This window comes from Narcine bancroftii, chromosome 5 (genome assembly GCF_036971445.1).
Source record: "Narcine bancroftii isolate sNarBan1 chromosome 5, sNarBan1.hap1, whole genome shotgun sequence".
Taxonomy (NCBI): Eukaryota; Metazoa; Chordata; class Chondrichthyes; order Torpediniformes; family Narcinidae; genus Narcine; species Narcine bancroftii.
Window position 1 is genome coordinate 195,210,557 of NC_091473.1, and position 26,896 is coordinate 195,237,452.

At 44.4% G+C, this 26,896-nt stretch overlaps 1 protein-coding gene across 2 annotated transcripts in view; it reads right to left on the reverse strand.

Annotated features, from left to right (window-relative positions):
• Positions 1-26,492, reverse strand: part of pmf1 (polyamine modulated factor 1) — a 31,900-nt gene extending 5,408 nt beyond the window's left edge. The window contains exons 1-5 of one of the 2 annotated variants that reach the window (XM_069940578.1): positions 26,216-26,492; positions 12,508-12,613; positions 10,651-10,751; positions 10,168-10,363; positions 1,920-2,029 (exon numbers count right to left, since the gene is read on the reverse strand). In XM_069940578.1, coding sequence (XP_069796679.1) covers positions 1,920-2,029; positions 10,168-10,363; positions 10,651-10,751; positions 12,508-12,613; positions 26,216-26,397 — 695 coding nt within the window. In that variant the 5' untranslated portion in view covers positions 26,398-26,492. The remainder of the gene's footprint in view (positions 1-1,919; positions 2,030-10,167; positions 10,364-10,650; positions 10,752-12,507; positions 12,614-26,215) is intronic. The other variant, XM_069940579.1, reaches the window with a different exon arrangement.
• Positions 26,493-26,896: the final 404 nt, after the last annotated feature.

Sequence of the window (26,896 nt, forward strand, 5' to 3'; positions counted from 1 at the left end):
TCTTCCCTAAAACTACCCTAAAACTAACAGAGTTATGATCACTAGATCCAATTTGTTCTCCAACATTAATGTCCGATACCTGAACTAGTTCGTTCCCTAACAGGAGATCCAGTATTACACGTCCCGAGTCGGTTCTTCTACTAATTGATTTAGAAAACAATCTTGAACACATTTAACGAACTCTAACCCATCCAGCCCTCTAATTATATGGGTACCCCAATCAATGTGAGGGAAGTTAAAATCTCCCATGATCACTACCTTATTATTCTCACACATATACGTTATCTCCCTACAAATTTGTTCCTCTAATTTTCTTGGCCCATTTGGTGGTCTGTAATACACTCCTATTAGCACCTTCATGCCTCCTTTATACCTCAATTCCACCCAAACAGCCTCACTGGACGATCCCTCCAGACCATCCTGCCACCTCATGGCAGTAATGTCCTCCTTAACAAGCAGAGCAACTCCTCCCCCTTTTTTACCCCCTGATCTATCACATCTAAAACAAATTTATCCTGGAATATTAAGTTGCCAGTCCTGCCCTTCCTGTAGCCAGGTCTCACTAATTGGCACAATATCATGACCCCAAGTATCTGTCCATGCTCTAAGCTCATCTACCTTGTTCACTATGCTTCTTGCATTAAAATATATGCATTTCAGAGAATGACCCTCACATATATTCTCTTTTCTACCTTTTACCCTAATCTCCATCCTACCTTTGTTATCGTTATTATTCCTATCTAGGTGATTTATAGGTGCCTCAAGGAGCTATTATCTAATGGTGCGAGTGCCGATTGTTGCTTATGGATGGTTTACAGGACAAGGATCCATCCACCCTCATGATTGAGATGCTCAGCTTTGCTGAATTTCCTGGAGCAGCTACCTGCTGATATCCAACTCTTGCTCGCTGACGAGGACGTCAGCAAACGCAGGAAAGTCATAGCCCAGGCAGACATGCTTTGGAGTGTGAAGAGGGAACATGGTGCCTCGGTACAGCAGATCGCTAGGCCACACTCATAGCCGACAACAAGGATAAACAAATTAGGAGGCAAATGGACCCCTCCAACCCAAAAAAACTTACTATCACCAATGATGGGATGTGGGGGACCATCAATGCCGCCCACCCTATTTATTTCAGGGAAATGCCATGGCCAACCATCCTTAATGGTTGTGGCAGTTGGCCAACACAATAGCCTCCTCATGTCACTGTCAGGAAGGTGCTTTCTCATTGACACCGGTGTTGAAATGTCTTCTTCCCCCATCGGCCTAAACACCCAGAACGGCAAACTGGGCTCAGGAGTGAGGGCAGCAAACACCACCATACAAAAGTTTGGCACCCGCACCTTGCCCCTCCTCTTTGGTAGCAACTGGTTCACATGGACATTCACGATTGGAGCTGTAGCATTACTGCTCCTGGGAGCAGACTTCCTGTGAGCCCTCTGCCTGCTGGTACACCTTAAAGAGTGGCACTTGGTGCACGCTAGGACTTTTCAAACATTGCTCCGGGGAAGCCAAGTTACCTGCCCCCCACCTCGACTCCATTACTCTATACGACAATGCATTTACATGGATCCTGGTGGAATTCCCTTCAATTGTGATGCCAGCTTTCATCTATTGAACCGAAGCAGTTAATGCACCAAATTTTGACAAAGCCCCTCCCCAACCCCCCACGAAGTTCACCCATCTGCAATCACACAGGGCACCCATCTAAGGCAACTGAGCACCAGATGCAGGAACTATAAACCCTGCTAAGTGCCAGTTCGGGTTGGAAACAATGGACTTCCTGGGACATTGAATCAACAGGCCCCACACAGTGAAGGGGTTGCATGAATTTGCCGGTATGATTATCTTTTATCACCAATTCATACTGCCATGCGCCCCCTTTTCACACTCATGGCTGAGAAAGGTAAAGACATTACCTGGGACAATGAGGCCTTGAAGGCATTCCAGGAGGCCAAAGACGCAGTGACCAGCGGCACCCTTCTGCTACACCCCAGGCCAAAGGTGACATCTGCTTCACAGTAGACACCTGCAGCACAGCAGTAGGAGGCGCACTGGAGCAATTCATTGAAAGGCAAAGGCAGCCCCTGGCCTTCTTTAGCAGACACGTCTGGCCACCCGAACTCAAATACAGTACCTTTGACCAGGAGCTATTGGTGTTGAACCTGGCAGTCAGGCATTTCAGATATTTCTTGGAAGGTAGACAAGTCAGGGTCTTCACAGTCTACAACCATTAACCTTGCCATCCATAAAGTGTTAGACCTATGGTCGGCCAGGCAGCAGTGACACCTCTCATATGTGTTTGAATTCACCAGACGTCCAAACATTTGCAGGTAAGACCACCGTGGTGGCCGACACACTGTCTTGCCCCGCGATTGAATCCATCCAAACTCTGTCCCAGGGAATAGTCTATTCAGCTCTAGCCAGGGCACAGCAAGAAGACCCTGAAATCCCGGCATACAGGACTGCAGTTTCCTGGCTCAGACTGGAGGATGTCGTCATCGTTTCTGGCAACCAGATGCTCCTCTGCTACATCTCCATTGGCAAACCCCAACCCATCGTGCCAACAGCATGGAGACAGCAGGTTTTCTATGCAATGCACAACTTGGGGCACCAAGCCATCAGACTTCTGTCAAAATGGTGGTCAGTAGGTTCGTCTGGTATGACCTCCGGAAACAGGTCAGTCAGTGGGCCAAGACCTGTACACTCTGCTAGACGTTCAAAGTGCAGACGCACGTCAAGGCACCACCCCCCCGACCCCGGACTCTTGAGCCAGTGTGACATTGGTTTAGCCACGAGCATATTGACATTGTAGGGCATCTGCTGGTCTCCTGTGGGGCAAGATATCTCCTCACCACATGGAGGCTGGAAGCAGTCCCACTGGCCGACACAACCACCGATACCTGCACCAGGGTACTGATTAACACCTGGATGTTGAGGTTCAGAGTCCCAACCACCCTCAGCCCAATGGGTTGGTGGAGCAGTTTCACAGGCATTTAAAGGTGGCCTTGATGACTCAGCTCAAGGGGATGAACAGGACAGATGAGTTAACCTGGGTCCTCCAGGGGATCTGCACCACGCCGAAAGAAGATTTCAACGCTGAGATGGTGTACAACGTGCCTTTGGTGATACTAGGGGAGATCTTGGCTGCTACCAAGGATCCAGAGGACACAATCGCCTCATTGACTAAGTTGAGGGAAAGACTGGGTACTCGAGCCCCTCTGCAGCCTCCCTAGCATGGCCAGGCTAAGTCCTATGTCCCTAAAAATTTAGAGACCTGTGAGCACTTTTTCGTTTGGAGGGGGGCACACCAGACATTTCTGCAATCGCTGTACAAGGGGCCATATAAGGTAGGCACAATGGGTCGACGTGTGTTGTATATTGTTTGTAAGGAAGACTTTCACCAATGACCACCTCAAACCAGAACATCTGCACATTAGCCAACCAGTCTTCACTCAGCCCCCGTGATGCAGAGATAGGCCACCGAAAGTGGCAAACAGCGCGCCAATTGCCGATTCGGGGGGGGGGGGGGGGGTTGTGTAGTGGCCTGCTAACTGGGATGCAACTCGGTGCACAAGATGGCCAATGTCCACAGAGACTGCACAGACCCTGTGGGGGTCAATGACCTTTGTCCCAAGTGACCACCCACATGGTGGGAAACGAGCAACAGCGGGAATGCCGACCAATCTCTGGCCAGCAGCGGGGAGAAAATATAAGCAGAGGTGCCAGTGCAAGAAATCAGTCGAATTCGACCTCTCGGGTGTGTGTCATTCTTTACACACCTCGTGGTAGCGCACACGCTACAGAACTAAATATAAACCCAAAGTAACATGAAATGAAAAAGATACAAAACAAGAGCATGTTGCCTGAGCCCTGACATTTATCTGTCATTTCACTATTAGTACTGATATTAACCTTTCTTTTATTTGGAAGATATCTGCATATCTATGTGCTGTAGATATGTTGGCCACACCCTCACGAACTTGTCATGTTTCCTCCTCAAATTGTATGTGATTTTCTCCAGGGGAATAGAACTGTATCTCCAAATTCCATGGTGTTGTAGCGATCGTGCTACACAAGCTTGGAGAAGAATGACATGCACAACAAATCCTTGGAAAACAACTGGTTTATTGCTCTGGCTGTTGGGCTTATATGGCCCCCAGCGCTGATGTCAGGGCCCCATGTCATCAGAGATCACCGGGCGTCACCCCCAAGTCCACGAGGACACCAGCCATTTTGAGGGCCAGTCCGCATCTTCGCGCACGGGCCGCTACATGCCACCCCCCCCCCCCCACCCGGATCTGGTAATCGGGCCATTGTCTGTTGCCTTGTGTTGCAGGGAAGGGGTGGAGACCAGCTCATTACAGACTAGATATGCCGGCTTTAACTGGTTGATGGTAAAGGTCTCCTCCTTACCGCTGATGTCAAGGGCAAAGGTGGACCGTTGTCCCTGATAACCCTGTTGGGCCCCTTGTAGGTCATTGTAGGGATGGCCGGTGTGCGCCCCTTCTCACAAATACGTACTGACAAGTCCCTGGGGATGTTGTGCTTGGGCTAGCTGCTTGGTGGTGACACAGGGTCTTTTGAGCGTTTATCGTGGGCTAGATCTCCCCAGGAATGATTAAGGGCGTGCCATAGACCATCTCTGCCGCCGAGGCGTTGAAGTTCTCCTTCAGTGTACCGAGGCACCAGTTCATCCACTCAGTTGGGACCCTTGAGCTAGGCCATCAAAGCTGCCTTGAGGTGCTTTGAAAGCGCTCCACCAACACATTGGTCTGAGGGTGATATGCCGTGGTGTGGTGGAGCTGTATCCCCAGGAAGTTAGCCAGCGCTGCCCAGAACTCAGGGGTGAATTGTGCCCCCGTCTGAGGTTAGGTGCTCTGGGACCCTGAATCAGGACACCCATGCATCACTGAGTGCTCTGGTACAGGTTTCTGTGGTGGTATCAGCCAGCAGGGCCTCCTCAGGCCACCTCATGGTCAACCATGGTTAAATAGTATCTCATCCCATGGGAAACTGGTAATGGTCCCACTATGTCAATATGTACATGGCTGAACCTGCGTCACAATAATTCAAAAGTCTGTGTTGGCGATCTCAGGTGAACCTGCACTTTGGAGGACTGGCAGTTCATGCAGTTTCCTGGCAACTGCCAAAGCGACTTTCACAAACTGAATTTGGTATTTGGACAGTTCAAAACACACATCCATGATGTTCCCCAGAAGGTACAATTTCCGATCCTGTGGAAAATCCACCTTTGTAATCAACTTCTCTTTTTTCAGAATGTCCCACAGGTCCTCCCAGAAGGATCTCACCTTTACACAGGCAGGTTGAATGGATAAAGGTTCCAATCTCGACACCACACCTAAAGCATTTTTCTGAATTAGATTTATGTAATTTTGAGGTGTGAGATACAATTGATGCAGGAAATTGTACTGCACCAACCTGTTCCTGCCATCAATACCAGCTGTCATACTGCATGCTGTCCCGACACAGATCCGACCAACATCGCTCGTGGATAGTTGTGCCCACCTGTGTAAACCCAGCTTCGGACCCTCACTTTGGAATGTGAAATACATCATAGAAATAAATTTACCGCACATTCCCCTTTCGAATTAGAATCTCGATGTCACTACACCCGGGCAGGGTCCCAAATTATCCCTTAAGAAAGATCTTAATGGAAGATAGCAGAAGATTTTATTCGACAAATCATACTTATTCCTCAGTTGTTCCAATGACACGAGTCCTTTTTAATACCTTTTAATCCAATTATCTGCCCCTTAAATAAGCCTTTAATGTGTCCCATAATAGGAAACTATTGGTTGTAGAGGGACAGTTCATCTCACAGAACAAATCTAAGCTCTAATGAGGATACAAAATTCTGTTTTTTCCAACAGCAATGAGTTAAAGCGGCATCTATACGCCGCGGCCTGCTTATCGGCATTAGAAGAGTCATGGGTGAATGGTTAGCCAGTAACCGAGCCGCGTACTATCCCACCCTCGAATTGGGCAGATGCCAAATATAAATAAATTTGTAGTGTAGGAATCGTGTTGTCTCAAGTAAAAGAAGTAATCCCCCTATCTTGGATTCTGCCTTCTCCAGACGTCTATTAAATTTAGCTCTTTCATAAAGGCCAGGGTAGACCTAGCTGCCCTTGGCCCTTGTTACTTTCCTCGCTGACTTGTCCATGACCGGATCAAGACAAAAGTTAAAATCTCCTCCAATCAAAACATTTTCACATCCCTCTGTTACCTTTAGAAATGTATCATCGAAATTTGGAGCAAAGACAAGTGTCCATGGATCATAGTATATTTGACAGCGGATCCTCACAATCTCCCAGCCGGGTCAGCAACCACACTTCAGACCACCACTGAAACATTTTTCCCTATGAGGACAGCCACAGGAGAGCATCACAACCTGGCCCACCCACCCGTGTTCTTCATTTATGAGGTGGGTCTCCTGTAGAAATGCAATAACTAGCTGCATATTTTTATAGGTGTGCCAATACTTTTTAATCGCTCCGTTTATCCCATTTATGTTGAAACTTACAAAATTGCGCTCCAAATAAAACCTAAACCAACTAAAAAAAAACTAAACCAACAAATCTGACAAAAAAAAACCCAGAAACATCCCCTGGTGCCCCCCCTTCTCCTCTTCCTCCTTGCCCTCCCTTTCCTTTCCGAGCACCCAATCCCACACAACTGGCACCAATTTATTATGGAGTGTGCTTACTGCACCCATCTACCTTTTACTCAGAGCTCTCCGTATTCTTTATTTATCTTTGACATTTATGTTTAGGCCAATACAACAATAAAACATTCCCCTCTATGTTCTTATCATTTGCAGTATATACAACCCATTATCTTAATTTCTTTCCCATTAATATTTACATTTAATCCTGCGAGGGCGGCAGGATTTTAACCTAATTCATTGCCTCTCTAGCATCCACAAAGAATTCCTGGACTTGTTATTTTTAAGGTTGCAGGGTGAAGGAGGGTGAACTCTATCCCTTTTGCTTTAGATTTTTAAAAACTGGATCAAAATCCTTCCTGCGCCTGAATAGTGTCACACTAATATCCGGAGAATGGGACTTTATTCATTGGAACGTAGACGACTGAGAGGGGACTTGATAGAGGTATTTAAAATTATGAAAGGAATAGATAGACTAGACATAAACAGACTCTTTTCCCAAGGGCAGGGGAGGTTGGAACAAGAAGCCATGAGTTAAGGGTAAGGTGGTAACACTTTTGGAGAAATATTAGAGGTGGTTTTTTTCACTCAGCGAGTGGTGGCAGAATGGAATGATCTTCTGAATGAGATAGTTGCGTCAGGGTCCCTTCTGTCATTTAAGAGAAGGTTGGATGTGTACATGGAGGTAAGGGGGTTGGAGGGTTATTGGCGGAGAGCGGGAGGTTTGAGCTAGTGGAGTTCTAGTGAACCGGTGCAGACTCGAAAGGCCGACATGGCCTGTTTCCACTCCGTAAATGGTTATTATGGTTATGGTTAAAAGAGGATCATTTCCCCCTCGTATTCAGCTGGCCCCTCCTCTCCTTTGCTCCCCTTGCTGCTGCCCATAAAATTTGCTCCCTGACCTGGTAGCAAAGGAGCTTGACCCAGGACAGAGTGGGGTCTTTGATCTGGGTTTGGGCAGGGGCAAGAGACCAGTGGACTCTTTCTATTTCCAAATTATCCCCAATTTGGTCTCTCCCTGTATTTCTGGTATAAATTTTTTAAAGAATCCCACTGGGTCTCTCCCCTCTGCACCCTTCATTCCCACTATCTTCATATTATTTCTCCTGCTATAATTATCTAAAGAATCAATTTTTTCCCATATTTTCCCTCTCTTATCCACACATTCATCCTTTCTAATCTCTCTTCCACCCTATCTAGTCTCTCATCACTGTTACCCTTTCAGTCACATTACTTAACATTTCTTTAATTTCAATCTCACCCACCACCAATGTTTTTAATATTATTTTGCATTTTTTGAATAACTTCCATAATGTCCCTGGTGGTGGGCATCAATCTCTCGATCTCCTTCCCCCAGCCCCCTTGTCTCTCAGTCCTTGTTCTCTGCTTCTTTTCTTTCCCTCTTTCTGCCTCTTCCTGATCACTGTCAGAAGTTGTTGGGCTGATGCTGCCCGCACCTCCTGACCTCTCCTCTCTCCACCGGGTCCCCATGCCTCCAGGGTCACATTGTTCCCATCGCCCGCCAGGTCCGGCGACTCTTCCTTCCGACACTGCCTCAACTTTTCCATTTCCTCATTTCCACGGGCCCCAATCACTCCTGCTGTCCTCTGTAATCCACACGCCAACATTCCCGTCACCTCAGTCACGACCTTCACCACACAGGTGAATGAACCTTTTCGGGGCCCTCTTCTCTGGCGCTCCACTGTCACTGCCGTTCTAGTAGGCCCAGGATCAGCCTCTCCATCTCCACCACGTGGTGAGTCCTTTCCTCCTTCTTTTGGTGTTTTTGTTCTTTTTTCCATCTTCTCGCTTTTTCTTCTGTTTGTTTTTCTGGTTGTTTTCTTACTTTCGGGAATCTTCTTTTATCTGTCTTTTATTCTCTTTTCCTCGGGGAGCTCTTGGATCACTTTACAAGCCCCTCACTCACTGCTGTTTTTTCCTCCCCCTGCGTGATGACCTTGAGAAATGTACGGATTTGAAACCCAAATCCCTCCGTTGTTCCATACTCTTAAGCATCTGACCATTAACAGCCTTCTGGTTTGACCTTCCAAAATGCATCACCTCACACTTATCTGGACTGAACTCCAGCTGGGCTTTTCCTTTTGTAACCTACGATAACCTTCAGCTTCATCCACAACTCCTCTAACCTTCGTATTATCTGCAAACTTACTGGCCCATCCTTCCGCCTCTTCATCCAGGTCATTAATAACAGATCCTTGTGGAACTCCACTAGTCATTGACCTCCAAGCAGAATACTCTCCATCCACTATTCCTCTTTGCTTTCTACATGCAAGCCAATTTTTAATCCACACAGCCAAGGTTCCATGGATCTCATACCTCTTGACTTTCTGAACGAGTCTCTCATGGACGACCTTATCAAATACCTTACTAAAATCTACGTAGACCACATCTACTGCCTTACCCTCATCAATTTCTTTTGTTACCGTCTCAAAAAACTCAATTGAACTCATGAGGCATGACCTTACCTTCACAAAGCCATGCTGACTATCCTGAGAAGACTGTACTTCTTTAAGAATTCTCTCCATTAGGTTACACACTTAAGACTCACTGGTTTATAATTCCCAGGATTTTATTACCTTTTTTAAACAAAGGGCCACATTTTCCATGTGGCATCCCACATAGCCAAAGAGGGCTCAAAGATCATAGCTATCCCATAGCAACCTGGGGTATATTGCATCTGGCTCTGGGAACTTACCAATGTTTTTAAGAAGATCCAACACTTTCTCTTCCTTAATATCAACATCGTACAACACACAACCTGTTCTACTCCAACCTCACGCTGATCAAGGTCTTTTTCTCTTGTGAATACTGAAGCAAAATATTCATTTAGGACCTCCCAACCTCCTCCACCTCCAAGCACATCCTTCATCCTTGTCATCCTAGTTCTTTACATACGCATAGGACGCCTTGGGATTCTCCTTAATCCTACTTGCCAAAGCCTTCTTGTACCCCTTCTAGCTCTCCTACGTCTTTTTAAGCTCTTTCTTGACTACTACACAATTCTCATGAGCCTTCCTGTTTCCTACTTCCTTCTTCTTGACTTGGCTGCCTCACCTATTTTGTCAATCATGGTTCCCTTTTCCCTGTCTCAGTGGGACAAATCTATCCTGAACCCAGTGCAAGTAGACCCTAAACATTCTCCATACTATATCTGAGATTTAGTTTGCCACTTTCACTCGGGGGAAAAAGTGCTGGCAGTCCACCCTATCTTTTTTCCAGGCTCAAGATCTTCATGGGATAGGGCAGGGAGGACATGGCCATATTCCCATTCGTCTCGAGCAATTGAACATGATGATAAGATCAGGGTGGTCATTTTAAGGTTTACCTGGCAGAGACCATCAGGAATTCTCAAGCGCAGATCTAAGAGGATAGCAAGGTAGGGGGTGCTCCACAACGTGTTGAAGGGATGCTGTGACCACCCATGGCCACATTTCCCCCCCACCGCGAGGACCACTGACCTGCCAAACATGGCTCTGATCGTTCTGCAGCTGCTCCAGTGTTTGGATGTGTTTCCTGCCCTGCAGCACATCCTGGGCTAGTGCTGCATTCTCTGCCTCCGCCTTCTTCAGCTTCAGCTGCAGGTACTCACGTTGCTGCAGGTAGCATGGCACCAGGTGGGGCCGCAGGTCCTTGGCAGGGCTGCCCGTGGGTCGCCTGTGGGAAGTTGAATGCAGCAATGGTCACCATGACATCCAGGCAGCAATCCAGGCACTGGCACTGGCTGCCTACCCACACACACTGGGCAGCAACGAAGAGCAAGGACCCTGACTGATTCCCTCTCTCTCTAACCCTGGGATCACTCTACAGTGACAGGGAGCAGGGACCCTGGCTGATTCCTCCCTCCCTAACCCTGGGATCACTCTGCAGTGACCCTAGCTGATTCCAATTACCTCTCTTCTACCCCCCTCGGCCCCTCTGCGTCTCTTGCACTTCCCACTCACCATGCTGGCACTGTTCGGGCTTCAGATTCTCTCTCCAGCTGATCAAGTTTAGGAAGAGCTCTTTCAAAGAGTCCGTCTTCGGAAATCTGTCTGATCCCTTCCTGTGGAGGGGAAAGGTGCAAGTCAGGGTCAGGACTGTGAGTCATTGGTTACAGAGACCCTGAAATTATCCCATTCTGTCCCTCCCATTCTCCAACATCACACAAACACTGGTCAAATGGCCAAAAGTGCTCACTGCACTTCAAGGGGTACTGTGAGGTGGGAGAGGAAATGGGGGTGGGGGGGGGGGGTGGTGGGGAAAGAAAATCGATTTATCAGAACAATTCCAGGGAAAAGACTTTCAGGTGAAATAGCAGTCATTCCCCTTGGAGAAGGTGCAACGAGTTTGATGGCAAATGGATGAGATCCAGGATTAGAATAGTTCTCCAACAGGGCAAATCATAAACATGCTGGACTGGAGAAACTCAGCAGGTCACACAGCATCCAGAGGAAGTAATGAGTTACCATTGTTTCAGGCCTAGGACCTTCATCAGGAATACGGAAAAACAGGCAGTCTCCTAAATAAAAAAGGTGGGGGGGGGGGGAGGAGCTCATATAACCATTACAGTACAGAAACAGGCCAACTTGGCCTTTCTAGTCCATGCCGAACACTTTCTCCCACTTAACCTCACTGACCTACACTCAACCCAACCAACAGATAAGGGGTAACAGGTGAGAGGGCAGAAAAGAAAGAAATGAGAAGGGAAGGGGTGGAGGAAAAGAGACAAAAAGAGACTGCGGAGGGGGCAAATGAAAACTAGAGAAGTTGATCCTAATGCCATCTGGTTGGAAATGCTCAGATTGGAGATGAGGTGTTGTTCCTCCAATTTGTGGGTGGTTTCAGTCTGGCAGCGTATGAGACAGACACATCAGCAAGGGAATGGGACGGGGAATTGAAATGGGAGGCCACTGGGAGATCCGCGCTATTGCAGGGAACAGAGCCGAGGTGCTCAACACAGCAATCTCCCAGTCTACGTCCAGTCTCTCCAATGTAGAGGTGACCCCAACGGGAGCACCGGATGTAGAAGATGACTCCTGCAGATTCACAAGTGAAATGATGCTGCACTTGGAAGGACTGTTTGGCGCCCCGAATGCTGGTGAAGGAGGAGGTGTGGGCACCAGTGTGGCATTTCCTGCAGTCTCAGGGGCAGGTACTAAGGGGGTTAAAGAAACTGCCACAGTTGTGGTTATGTGGAGGGAAAAAGTAAAAACACAATGTTGAAGAATAGCGGTCAATAGCAAGTCAAACAGTGGATTTATGATGGGGTTGTGTCATGGCAAACCCATCGTAAGTCGAAAAAGAACACCGCACCTACCATTTTGTATAATTAAATGTTGAATACAATTATCCCACACTGAAAAACCATTAATGTACACAGCTGAAAGCACACTGGGCATGAAGAATGTTTGAAGCATTGAACTAAAATGCCCAGCATCGTGAGAGAGCAGCATGTTGCGTGGGAACAAATTGGAACCATTGTAACTTTGAAAAATCATGTCAGACCCGCATAAGTAGGGGAGCATCTGTATAGATAAATATAAAGATACGTAGGGTTGAGTCCTTCATCAAGGTAAGTGGATGGAACTGGCTTGGTGCTCGAGGGAGGTACCTTGACCACATAGTGGGTAGAGCCACTGCCTGGGTTCAATCCCCACCTCCAGAGCTGGGAAAGGAAGTGATCACGCACGATGCTCTACTGAAGGGATGGTGACAGCAGCCTGACCTTCCAGAGAAGGGGGTGAGGGAGTGGGAAAAGGGTGTGTGACTGGTAGATTAAAGATTCTATCCTCATCGTTAACGAGGATAATGGTTCTCACCCTGATGGAGGTCTGGAGCTGAAAGACAAGCTGCTTGTGGACGCTGTGTGTGAACTGCGGCAGAATCTCATGAACAGGCTTATAACACTCAGCAAATCTCTTGAAGCTGCAGGGAGAGAGAAGGTGGATACAAGTTTATTGTCACACAAGGACGAGGTGCACATACACCATTCTTCTTACTTGCTGCAGACACCCAGGTTTATAAGGTGCACCAAATACCACAGTATAAATGTGCCAACAGGAAAAGAGATAAATGTTAAAAGATTTGACAGGCTGTTGCCAGGACGTGAAGGACTGAACTACAGGGATTGGTTAAACAGGTTTTAATTTTTATTTTAATATAGACAAACAGCACCGTAACAGGCCCTTCCGGCCCATGAGTCTGTGCCGCCCCAATACACTAATTAACCTACAAACACCAAACAGTGGGAGGAAACCAGTGCACCCTGAGGAAACTCATGCAGACATACAGGGGAGGACGTATAAACTCCTGACAGAAGCTCCGGATTCGAATCCGGGTTGCTGGCATTGTAATAGTATGGTGTTAATCACTCCACTAACTTTTATTCCCCAGAATGTAGCACAATGCAGGGAGATTTGAGGCAGGAATATAAAATTGAGGTGTAGAGACTAAATACAAGCATTTTCCACTGAAGTTGGAAATCTTTCCCTGTAACTCAACCCCTGCACATGAGGGCGAACTTTTTCCCCCACACAGAGTGGTGGGAGTATGGAACAAGCTGCCAGCTGAGGTGGTAAATGCGGGCTCAATTTTCACATTTAAGAAAAATTTGGACAGGTATATGGATACGAGGGGTATAGAAGGCTATGAACTGGGAGCAGGTCAATCTCTTTTTAATTTTTGATGTGTTTTTTCAGTTAAGTGTCCCTCTTGTAAAAAAGCATTATCAACTTTCATTTTTTTTAAAATGCCAAAACTTTTTTCCTATTAATTTTATTATTAAGCCCATTTATATTAAAACTTACAAAATTTAATACCTTAAGAAATGGCAGTTAAAAAGATCATTCTTAAAATTAGGAAGATGTAATCCTCCCATTTCATACTTACGTGTTCATTTTTCTAGAGGAATTCCCTTACATGTTTATTTAGATTCTTAAAACTTTTTTGAGGTAATGGTATTGGCAAAGTTTGAAAAATATTCATCTTAATGCAATTCACCTTGGAGCATGAACAAAAAGGTTGAGAACCCCTGGTGTACTTTGTCAAAAAACACTGGGTGATGATTCAATGGAACCAAGCTTTCTCACTCGACATCTGGAGAGAGCTCATCCGGAATTCAAAGACAAAGATCTTGACTTTTTCAAGCGTAAAGAAGCAGTGTTCAAGAAATAACGACTGGATCCAAGTGGTAGGTTTTTCCAACAAACCAGTACAGCAGTGAAGGCATCTTATGAAGTTTCACTTATGATTGGCAAACAAAAGAAAGCTCATACCATTGGGGAAGACCTTGTTCTTCCAGCGGCAAAAGAAATGGTACTTTGTGTCCTTGGAGATGAATCTGTAAAAAGGCTTAACTCTATCTCCCTGTCTAACAATACAGTTCAACGACGAATAGAAGAAATGTCAGCGTGTTATCACTGGTGGTCAAGATGTAAAAGGGAATGCTTTTAACAGTCGGTTATATGAACTACTGTGTGAAGATAGTTCAACAGGAAGGACCTTGCACGAAAAAACAGATGGATCATGCAATGCATAAATGTCACATGAGGAGCTACTTCCATGACACAACCTCTAAAACCAGACCTTCATCCTAACATAGCTGGTGCCCCATCAGTTGGCAGCGCCTCAGATTTTCCCACTTCAAACCATGTTGCTTGAAAAATGAATCTACTATTTGAAAGATATCATCTCCTTTAGTTGTTGCTTCTAGTCCTGCATTCATCAAGAACTCTTCCTTAATTTCCTACATACCGAGCAAATATTAGTGACTGAGCACAATTTGTCACATCTGTGGACTCATCAAGTTGAATTTCAGCAAGTGATTAGTGAGATTTCTATGTCTGAAAATGGGTTTGCACATGACATTGTGCAATTTGACTGCAGATTACACCTTTTATTGTACAGTAGTGGTTATTCTCTCAGACCCAATGTACCCCCTGAAAAGTGCAAATGTACCACTAGGGGTACATGTACCCCAGGGTGGGAACCCCTGCTCTACACCTTGTCTAGTTTTTTGGCCATGTCCTGGGCTCTCTTGTCCACTGCCTGGAACAGTCTCTCCTCCATGAACCCAAGGCCTCCAACACTGTGCAAGGAGGGCTCCTTTGCCTATCTTTTCCATTATTGGCATTGCTGCCTTTGTCGCAATCGCATCGCCGTCGGCACCCGCTCCCGTCGCTAGCGCTCGCCATGCCTCCTGACCCAACAACAGATCCCCTCAAGCCCACTGCTTCCCGAATTGACTCAGTCCCCACGCTTCCCGGTCGTTCTGCTCCCACTGGCTGCAATGTTCACATTGTGCTCAACGCGAAAGCACCCGACCTGGAGGTCTCGCTATAGGTGGGGTGGCTCTGAGCACCCCCCACATTCCAAGCCGCTCCATGGGGCTCCTGCCATCTATTTGCTGGTCAGGATAGCGTTACTTCCCCCCACCCCCCTCGATAAGTCTTATTTCAACCTCAGGGCTCCTGCAGGCAGGCTGCATATTGTCCTCCATAGTGGGCCTCCAGGCAGCTATGCCATTTCCCCCACCAAGAGACACGTCAGGTTGATCTCCTGGCGTCGGCGCTGATTCCTTGCTGCTCCTCCTGATGAACCTTCTACACCATTAGTGAGTATTTTGGATCTGGGAGCGCCAGGATTTTGCCTCCTCTCTCGCTCCTCACATCATGTGACCTCCAATTGAATATCTTTTTTGACACTGATTTCACTTTTATCCCAATTTATTTTATACCTTGAACATGTTTCCATATTCATACAATTTTCCCAAAGAATTCTTGGGTTCCGTCCAATAAATTAGTACATCATCTGCAAACAAACTGATTTTATGCTCTTCTTGACCAACCCCAAATCCTTTTATTTCCAAATTGTTTCTGGGGATAAGGGACATCCTTGTCCACCAGATCTTGTTAATTGAAATGGTCCATTGGTCACTACTTTAGGTTTAGGTTCATTATAATAATGCCTTAATCCAGTTCATAATAGTTTGTTCAAATCCAAATTTATTCAATAACTTAAATAGAAAATCCCAATCCAATCTATCAAATGCTTTTTCCGCATCTAGTTTCACTGGCACACTTAAATCTCTTTTGTTGTGCTAATGCATAATACTAGTTTAGTTACATTATCATGATAATTTCTTTTGCACAAAACCTGTCTGATCCATATTTATTAAATTAGGCAGAAATTTAGTAATTCTATTCACCAAAATCTTAGCCACAATTTTATAATCTACATTTAGCAATGATACAGGTCTAAAAGATGGAAGTTTTCAAAGGATCTCTATCTTTTTTTGGAATTACAGTAATTATTACTGTTTTAAATTATTCTGGAAGTGTATGGGTTATTGATGCCTGATCTAATATTTCCATAAAGATAGGAATTAATAAATCTTTAAATTCTTTATAGAATTCAGACAGAAAACCATCTTCTCCCAGGGATTTATTACTTTGTAGTGGTCATTGCTCTCCTTACTTCCAACTGTGTTATTGAAGTACTCAATTCCATCTCTTCCTGTCTTAATCTTGGAAAATTTATTTGAGATAATTATCTATTTTATTGTCATCTTTTAAAGATTCTGAACTATATAAATTTAGAATAAAACTATTAAAAGAATCATTTATTTCTTGAGGTTTATAACTAATATTAGAATTATTTTTAATTGTGCTAATCGTTCTTGAAACTTCTTGTTTTTAATTGCCATGAAAGAACTTTGTGATTGTTTACCTAATTCATAACTTTGCTTATTTCCAATAATTGTTTTCTTTGTTCGATAAGTTTGCAGTGTTATATTGAAGTTTTTTATTCATCAAATGTCTTTGTTTCTCTTCATAACTCTTTTTCTAAAATTGTAATATTTTTCCAACTTATCTATTTCATATATTCCTTTTTAATCTTGGAAGTAAAACATAATTTGACCTCTTAAATATACTTTCAATGCATCCCACATTATAAATTTAACACTTACAGAATTCAAATTTGTTTCAGAAAATATTTGAATACGTCCTCTAATAAAATCACAGAAATCAGTTCTCTAGCATTAGCACGGAACTGTATTGCAATTACTTGGAAAGTTGATGTAGAAGTAAATATAAATCATTGGCACAATGAATTGATATCTTGTATTTATATGGAAAAAAAATCACTTACAATTTGCATAACTATTCTTTTTTTGTTCAAATATAGTCACCTTATTTGGAATGTATGGGTTGAGAAATATCTTAAGATATTATATAGTCTATGTTTGTAGCTGGTTAATATATGGTTTTTTTATGCTCCCCTTGCGGGGCATGCTGAGGGTGGGAGGGAGGGTGGGGTGAGTTTGTATTGTTTTTAATTAATTTGAAAATCTTTATAAATAAAGTTTTAAAAAAAGAAATCAGCTCTCTTTAACAGAGGTATATTCAATCTCTGTCTATATACTGATTTCTCTATCAGGCATTACAATTGTCATTAAGAAAGGTGAATGACTTAATTGAGTTTTTTGAGGAGGTAACAAAAGAAATTGATGAGGGTAGGGTGGTAGATGTGGTTGATATAGATTTTTGTAAGGCAATTGACAAGGTCCCCTATGAGAGACTCGTTCAGAAAATCATGAGGCATGGAATCCATGGAGCCTTGGGTGTATAGATTAAAAATTGGCTTGCATTTAGAAAGCAGAGAGTAGTATTCTGCCTGGAGGTCAGTGACTAGTGGAGTTCTGCAGGGATCTGTTCTGGGACCCCTGCTCTTTGAGATCTTTAGTTATGACCTGAATGAAGAAGCAGAAGGATGGGTTAGTAAGTTTGCAGATGATCAGAAGGTTGAAGGAGTTGTGGATGGTGCTGAAGTTTACTAAAGGATAGAGACAGGATTCAGTAAAGTGGAGGATGGAGTTCAGTCCGGATGTTTGTGGAGGTGATGCATTTTGGAAGGACAAACCAGAAGGTTGCATACAAGGTTAATGGTCTCTTACTTAAGAGTGTGGTGGAACAGAGGGACCTTGGGATCCAAATCTGTACATCTCTCAAAGTCGCTGCGCAGGTTGATAGGATAGTTAAGACTAATGAAATGCTGAACTTCACAAAAGGGGGATTGAGTTTGAGTCAAGAGGTCATGTTGCAAATCCTCAAATTTCTGGTGAGACCACACTTGCAGTAGGGTGTTCAGTTCTGATCACCTCATCACAAGGAGAATGTTAAAGCTAATGGAGAGGGTGCAGAGGAGATTCACCAGGATGTTGCCTGGATTGGAAAATAAGACCTATGAGATAAGATTAGCAGAGCTAGGACTTTTCTCTTTAGAGCATAGAAGGATGAAAGGTGACAATAAAGGTCTACTAGATTCCAAAAGGTACAGAAAGGGTGGACAGCCAGTGCCTTTTTCCCAGGGCAGGAATAGCAAACACCAGAGAACATCTCTACAAAGTGAAGGGAGGAAAGTTTAGGGGAGATATCAAGGGTAAGGTTTTTTTGTTTTTTTTTACACAGAGAGTGGTGGATGCCTGGAATGCATTGGCAGGAGTGGTGGTGGAGAAGGCTGGAATAGGGACATTTAAGAGACTCTTATCAGGCACATGATGGAAGAAAAATAGAGGTTTATGAGTTAGGGATGTACTTTTTTTTAAAGGAATATATGGGTCGGCACAACATCGAGGGCTGAAGGGCCTGTACTGTGTTGTATGGTATCAAATATCAACCTCCAATTTCCAGTAACCCTCCCTCTCCCAGTTCTGTTATTTTTTTCTTTCTCCTTTCCATAACCCAGCTTCCTTCCTCCAGTTTCCCACCCATTCCCCTATCACAGAGCACCTCATTGGGGAATCTGGCACCCCTGAAGGGCTCAGACCCCAAACCATTGACTACTGTTTGCTTTCTATGCATGCTGTGTGACTTGCTGAGTTCCTCCAGTTTCCCTCCCATTCCTCTATCACAGAGCACCTCATTGGGGAATCTGGCACCCCTGAAGGGCTCAGGCCCAAACCATCGACTACTGTTCATATTCCACTTAAATATAAACTGGTGTACATCAACTTCAGAAATACAAGCCATTTCCACCTTCACCCAACTCGGGGGTTGGTCAATATCCATCAATCTACTGACAAATTTCAACTGAGCAGCTTCATAATAATTTTGAAAATGAGGTAATTGAAGTCCACCTAATGCATATTTCCATGCAAGTTTATGCAAAGCTACTCGTGCTAATTTTCCCTTCCATAAAAATTCCCACACCACTCTGTTCAAATCCTGAAAAAAGCCCTTCGAAAGTAAACATGGTATCGACTGAAATAGATATTGGATTTGAGGGAAAATATTCATTTTAATACAATTTACTCAACCAATTAACGTTAACGGAAGATCTTTCCATTTAATCAAATCCATTTTAATCCTTTTTAATAAAGGAACATAATTTAATATTAAGACTGATAATCTGCATTTACTATTATTCCTAGATATTTAATTCTATCTGACCATTTTAATTTTATAATATTTTTATATTCTGAATAATCTCCTTCCCCAAATGGCAGTATTTCACTCTTATCCCAGTTTACCTTATATCCAGATATCTCCCCAAATTTCAACAAACAATCTTGTAAATATTTCAAAGACTGCTCTGGGTCTCTCAAATACATCAACACATCATCCGCAAATAAATTAATCTTATATTCATCATCCGCAATTCGCATCCCTTTAATCTTATCATTCTGTTGTATTGTCTGAGCTAACGGTTCAATAGCTAATGCAAACAAGGCAAGTGATAATGGACAACCATGCCAAGTCGATCGCGTTAATTTAAATGGTAAAGAAGTTTGATCATTTGTCACCACCCTAACAATTGGATTTTTATATAAAGCCTTAACCCAACCAATAAAATAAGGGCCAAAATTAAACTTCTCTAACACCTTAAATAAAAAATTCCATTCAGTTCTATCAAAAGTTTTTTCTACATCCAGTGCAACCACTGGATTGGGTTGCTGTCTCAATGCATTGACCAGAATTATCAATCTAAGGATATTGTCAGACGCATTTCTATTCTTAATAAAACCTGATCTCTATCTATCAACTGAGGTAAATATTTAGCAAGTCTATTCGCTAATACTTTCGCTATAATTTTATAATCTACATTTAATAAAGAAATAGTTCTATATGAAGAGACTTTCAACAGATCCCTGTCTTTCTTTGGAATCACAGTAATTATAGCACTCGAACAAGATTCTGGTAACAACTGATCTTCAGTTATTTGCTGCAATACATCTCCAAATATAGAAGATAAATCTTCATAAAATACTTTATAAAATTCAGCTGAAAATCCATCATCCCCTGGCAACTTTCCATTCAGCATCTCCTGTATAGCTTCTTTAATCTCAAAATCTGTAAATGGAGCTTCCAATTCTTAACCTCCTCCTCCCCTAAAACAGGTAATTTTAATTTGGATAAATAAGATTCAATAAAACCAATGTCCTGCTTTCCCTCAGAAGTATATAATTTTTGATAAAATGAATAAAACTGATCATTAATTTCCTGGTTTATAGGTAACTGTAGAATTATTTTTAACAGCATTAATAATTCGCGATGTCTCTTGCGTTTTTAATTGCCATGCTAATACCTTATGAGCTCTCTCACCCAGATCATAATAACGTTGCTTAGATCAATGAATTAAATGCTCATACTGGTAAGTTTGTAATGTATTATAATGTAATTTCAACTTCGTTAAAGCAGTTTTTTTATCCTCTGTAACATCTTTCTGAAATTCCTTTTCCAACTCAGTGATTTGTTTCTCCAATGTTAAGCTTTCTGCCACATATTGTTTTTTAACTTTTGTAGTGTAACTAATAATTTGCCCACGCAAATATGCTTTCAAAGCGTCCCACAGTACAAAATTACTGAATTAATATTCTCAGCCAAGAATAAAGTAATCTGTTGCTTAACAAAAAAAATAAACTCTGGTTTCCTCAGTAACATTGTGTTAAACCTCCATCTATGAGACAAGTGCACCACTTCTGGACTTGCACAGGAGAAAAACGACATAGAATGATCCGATATAACCTGACTTTTATATTCAGCCTGTAGTACTCTACCGTGCAAATGTGCCGATACCCAAAAAAAATCTATTCTAGAAAATGAATCATGTCTAGATGAATGAAAAGAAAAATCTTTCTCTGTAGGATTTATTCTCCTCCAAATATCCACCAAATTCAAATCTTTCATCAGAGCTCCTATTTGTATGGCCGTCTTTTCGGAGATCTATCCAATAAAGGATTCAAAATACAGTTAAAGTCTCCCCCTATCAAAATATTTTCATTGGCCTGATTTAACAGTAAAAAAGCCTCTGACATGAACCGTTCATCATCTATATTAGGTGCGTAAATATTTAACAAGGTCCATGATTCAGCAAAAATTTTACAATTCACCCTCCCAGCATTTCCTTCAAATAATTCCAATTCAAACGGTAATTTCTTATGAATTAAAATCGGTACACTTCTTGCCTTAGAATTAAAAGAAGAAGAAAACACATGACCAACCCAATTTTTTCAGTCAAATGCGTTTCTTGCAAAAAAGCAATATCAACTTTCATTTTTTTTATGTAAGCCAATACCCGTTTATGCTTAATTGAATTATTCAATCCCTGGACATTAAAAATAGCCAAGTTCAAATTAGACATTTTGTTAATTTAATAATATATTTCACACTACTATAAAATATTGCCCCCCTTTCTAATTCCCTTAATATTCTAAACCCTCCCCATATAAAAAATTCCAAAAAGTAAAAAAAAAGAAAAAATATACTACCCCCCAACAAACTACTAGAAAGTAGTAACTCCCTAAAAATCTGGATGTGGTAAAACCCACTAGTGGTAAATGACTATAAGGTCACAGTGTCATCCACCCCCCCCCCCAGTAAGACTTTCACAAAGTACTTAATCAAATATATTCAACTCAATGATTCCAGTCCCAATGATTGCTTCAGGTCCTCAATATCAAGAAGACTTTGCGTCAATTCAACTTTCTTTCCATGTCTCCCATTCTTCCCATTTCCATGACTCTTTACCCTCCTTTTTGGTGAAAATGATGACGATCGTCCATTTCCTTGTAAATCTGGCAATGAATTGGCAAAAATTAATGCATCATGATCATTTTCAAAGAATTGAGATTGAAAGTTCCCATAAAAAACTTTCAATACAGTCGGGTAACGAAAAGCAAATTTATAACCCTCTCGCCACAATACATCTTTAGCTGAATTAAATTCTCAGCGTCTTCTAATAATTTCTTGACTCAGATCAGCATAGAAAAACACTCTGTTATTTTGAACCAACATTGGAGTCTGATTTTGCCGCGCCTTCTGCACTGCAACTCGTAATATCATTTCTCTGTCCTGATATTTGAAACAACAAATCAAAACTCCTCGTGGTAGTTGACCTGGAAACGGTTTTTTCCTCAATGCTCTATGTACCCGGTCTAGTTCCAAACCATCCGGAAAAAATTCATTGCCCAGTACCTCAGGAATCCATTTCTTAAAAAATTTTACCGGATCTGAACCTTCCATATCTTCCAGAAGACGTACTATTTTTACATTATTTCTTCAACCTTGATTCTCTAATGAGTCAATCTTCTTCAGTAATTCTTTCTTCTGAATCCCCCAATCCACAAAAGAATCCTCCACTTTTTCTCTATTATGATCCACTTGGTTATAACATTCAAAAAAATTTTTCTTCAATTTTTTACAATTATCCTGTACAGTGTCCACTGTTTTTTCTTCTTCTTTCTTTGGCTTGGCTTCGCGGACGAAGATTTATGGAGGGGGTAAAAAGTCCACGTCAGCTGCAGGCTCGTTTGTGGCTGACAAGTCCGATGCGGGACAGGCAGACACGATTGCAGCGGTTGCAAGGGAAAATTGGTTGGTTGGGGTTGGGTGTTGGGTTTTTCCTCCTTTGCCTTTTGTCAGTGAGGTGGGCTCTGCGGTCTTCTTCAAAGGAGGTTGCTGCCCGCCAAACTGTGAGGCGCCAAGATGCACGGTTTGAGGCGTTATCAGCCCACTGGCGGTGGTCAATGTGGCAGGCACCAAGAGATTTCTTTAGGCAGTCCTTGTACCTTTTCTTTGGTGCACCTCTGTCACGGTGGCCAGTGGAGAGCTCGCCATATAACACGATCTTGGGAAGGCGATGGTCCTCCATTCTGGAGACGTGACCCATCCAGCGCAGCTGGATCTTCAGCAGCATGGACTCGATGCTGTCGACCTCTGCCATCTCGAGTACTTCGACGTTAGGGTTGTAAGCGCTCCAATGGATGTTGAGGATGGAGCGGAGACAACGCTGGTGGAAGCGTTCTAGGAGCCGTAGGTGGTGCCGGTAGAGGACCCATGATTCGGAGCCGAACAGGAGTGTGGGTATGAGCCACAATGATTTACACAGGCAGGAGGTAATAGGTGGATAAGGGAGGGAAGGCACAGTATACGCTTATCTTTGTTTTTATACATCTACTAACATCACTTTTAACTACAGTTATATCTTTCTTCATAGAAGTCATCTCTTCACACATACTGTTCATTTTAGTTTTCACTTCCATGAATCCTTGATTTATCTGAGTAGACACCTGCATTGACATGTTTTCCATTTGATGAGCAATCCCTTCCAATATTGTAAACACAGAATCCAGTCCAGGTTCCATCACTTCCCCTTGAGGCCTACCCTTCTTTGGTTCCAGTCCCCATATATTCTTCCTGTGTTGGTTCCAATAGCGCTGGGCTCTCTTCCTCTTCTGACACGATTCCTCTTCCAGTGTTACTGCGGGTCTGGATACCCGTCGACAGCGTGCCCACCTCGTCAGCACGCCACCTTTCGGGCTCCCCCACAGCCCACACCTTCTCTAATAATTCCCGAACTCATGACGCGCATGCCCGGAAGAGTCACCGACGCACAGGAACATCCTCCGACACTACACTGAGCGCCCCTACACCACCAGGCACAACTGCGGGCTCACGCGTCTGTCCCCGCTCGGCCGATCCGCCCGTGTGTCTGTGCTCACGGGGGCGCGAGTCAGGACCGGCCGAGCTCATCACAGAACCGGCGCCATCTTGCGGATACACGATCAGCGCCGGTGTAATACTCAGCTGAACAGGGGTCCTTTGAGGCTTGGGAGCTCCAGTCGATGACTCTGAGGGTTCAACTTGGTAGGTAGGCCTCAATTCTTCAACACTTTTATGGGGTAATTTCTTTTGTAACTGAGTTTTCGATTTCTTCACATTTGTAGCCATTTCAATCCTCCACTATTCCAAAGTCTGTAAATACTATTTTTAACCACTTTTACAAATTTTAAAATCGGGTATTTATAAGTCTAATTGGGGGAAGGTGGAACTACATGTCTTCCCTCTATGCCATCTTGCCACGCCCCGCTGACTACCAGCTATCTGCGAATATTTACAATTCCAGACCACCTGTAAATTGGGAGAAGCAACACCTAATATTCCGACTGGACACTCTCCAACCAGAAGGCCTTAACATCCCGTTTCTGCTAGCCTATTCTCCTTCCCCCCTCTCTTCTCCTTCCCTCTGCCTTCTTTCCTCCAGCTGTCCACCCCCTTCCCTCTCCATTCACAGACCCCTATCCCCCTGTTTTCTCTTGTGCCTTCCCTCCCTTATCCACCTATTACCTCCTGCCTGTGTAAATCATTGTGGCTGATATGCCCATGGACTCACTTACCCTACTGTTCCTCATAACCCTCAATTTCCTAAGAACCATAGAACACGACAGAACAGAAAACAGGCCCTTCAAGTCTGGGCTAAACTACTTTTCTGCCTCTTCCCACTGATCTGCATCCACTCCACTGCCCTCCATACCTCTCACATCCACGCACCTGTCTCAATTTTTTTTTAAGATGTGAAAATTGAGCCAGCATTCACTTCAGCTGGCAGCTCATTCCACACTCCATCACTCTCTATGTGAAGAACTTCCCCCTAAACTTTTCCCCTTTCACCCTTAACCCATGTCCTCTGGTTTGTGTCTCACCTACCCTCAGTGGAAAAGCCTATTGACATTTACTTTATCTATCCCCCTCATAATTTTAAATACCTCTATCAAATCTCCCCACAATCTTCTACGTTCCAGGAAATAGTCCTAACCTGTTTAACCTTTCTTGAAATTCAATTCCTCAAGTCTTGTCAACATCCTAGTAAATCTTCTCTGCATTCTTTCATTCTTATTGATATCCTTTCTTAGTCTTCAAAAATTTGTCTGTGCCTTAAGTATATTTACTGAGGTCACCTTCACTGCTTCCGTAGGCACAGAATTCCACAGATTCACCACCCTCTGGGAGAAGCAGTTCTTCCTCATCTCTATCCTCTCAGTATCTTGTGGATTTCTATAAAGTCACCTTCCATCCTTCTTCACTCCAAAGAGAAAAGTCCCTGCTAACCATGCCTCATAAGACATATTTCCCAATCCAGGTAACATCTTAGTAAATCTCCTCTGCACCCCCTCCAAAATCCTTCCTATAATGAGGTGACCAGAAGAGAACTCAATACTTTGTGCTGTCTCTCCAGATATTTGTAGAGCTGCACCACGGCCTCTCCACTCTCTAACTCAATCCCTTGACTAACGAAGCCCAACGTCCCATCAGCCTTCTGAATGGTCCTATCAAACTGTGCGAGATTATGGATTTGGATCCCGAGGTCCCTTTGTTCCTCCACACTGTTAAGTATCCGACCATTAACACTACCAAAATACATCACCTCACACTTATCTGGATTGAACTCCATCTGCCCCTTTTCCGCCAAACTCTGCATCCTTCTGTAACCTTCGACAATCTTTAGCTCCATCCACAGCTCCTCCAACCTTAGTACCATCTGCAAACTTACTGACCCATCCTTCCGCCTCTTCATCCAAGTCAATTAGAAAAATTAGAAAACCCCCTCATCTCCCACATCCTAAAGGATCGCTGGATTAATGGGTGTTAATTACCGAAGGAGGGAAAGTGTCCCGCAATGAGGCAGAAGGTTCTATTATAGGCCTCACTCCCTCCCCCTTACTCATCCTCTGCTCAACCCCTCCCCTCACCACTCCCTCCCCCTCCCAATTCTCCTTCCCTCACCGATCCTCCCCACCCCTTCCCCTCCCTCCCCATCCTAACTCGTCCCTGCCCCTCCCCACCCCCTCCCGCCCCTCACTCCCTCCCCCACCCCTACCCAATTCTCCATCCTCCCCCACCCCACCTATATCCCCGCCCCTCCCCCACCCCACCTATATCCCTGCCCCTCCCCCACCCCACCTATATCCCCGCCCCTCCCCCACCCCACCTATATCCCCGCCCCTCCCCCACCTATATCCCCGCCCCTCCCCCACCCCATTCTCCTCTCCTCACCGATCCTCTCCACCCCTTTCCCTCCTTCCCCATCCTAACTCGTCCCTGCCCCTCCCCACCCAATTCTCCGATCCTCCCACACCCCACCCCCTCCCACCTACATCCCCGCCCCTACCCCTCCCACCCCCCCTCCCCATTCTCCTCCCCTCGACGATCCTCCCCTCCCCCTCCCTAACTCGCCCCCTCCCTCCCTCACCTGGCCCCTTTCAGCAGCTTCTCCACCGCTTGTTCCATCGTCACCGAGAATAAATTGAGGCGTTTCGAGCCCTCGGACTCGTCAACCGGCCCCGGGGCCTCTCCAGCTCTGGCCTCGCCCGCTGGGGCCTCCGTCTCTCCTGCCGCTTCCTCAGCGTTCGGCTCCGCAGCCGCCGACTCCATTTTCCCGCTGAAACCCTGCGCCCGCCTTCATATCACCTCCGGCCACAGCTGATTGGCCGGCGTGAAGAAGCCCAACGTGTGATTAGCCGGTTGACCTATCGATCAATCCAAGGCCGCCTTACCCTCCGCCTCCGACAGCCCCCAAGCCTCCTGTCGGGTGATTGGACCGGGTGCCTGTCACTCACAGCAGCGGCCAGCCCACTGCAGGGAGAGCCCTTGTTTGGCACAGAGAGGTGGGGGGTGTGGATCAAGCTGAATGTGGGCTCAATTTTAACATTTAAGAAAAATTTGGGCAGGTACATGGATGGAAGGGGTAATAGACTGGGTGCAGGTCAGTAAGACTAGGCAGAAAAATGGTACAGCACAGACTAGTAGGGCTGAAAGGTCCGTGTGGAAAGACACAGACTTTGGAGTGAATTTTAACAGAATCCAGAGACGTTGACGTTAATGCCATCCGGATGGAGAATATTAAATCCAAGATTCAATTTATTGTCACATA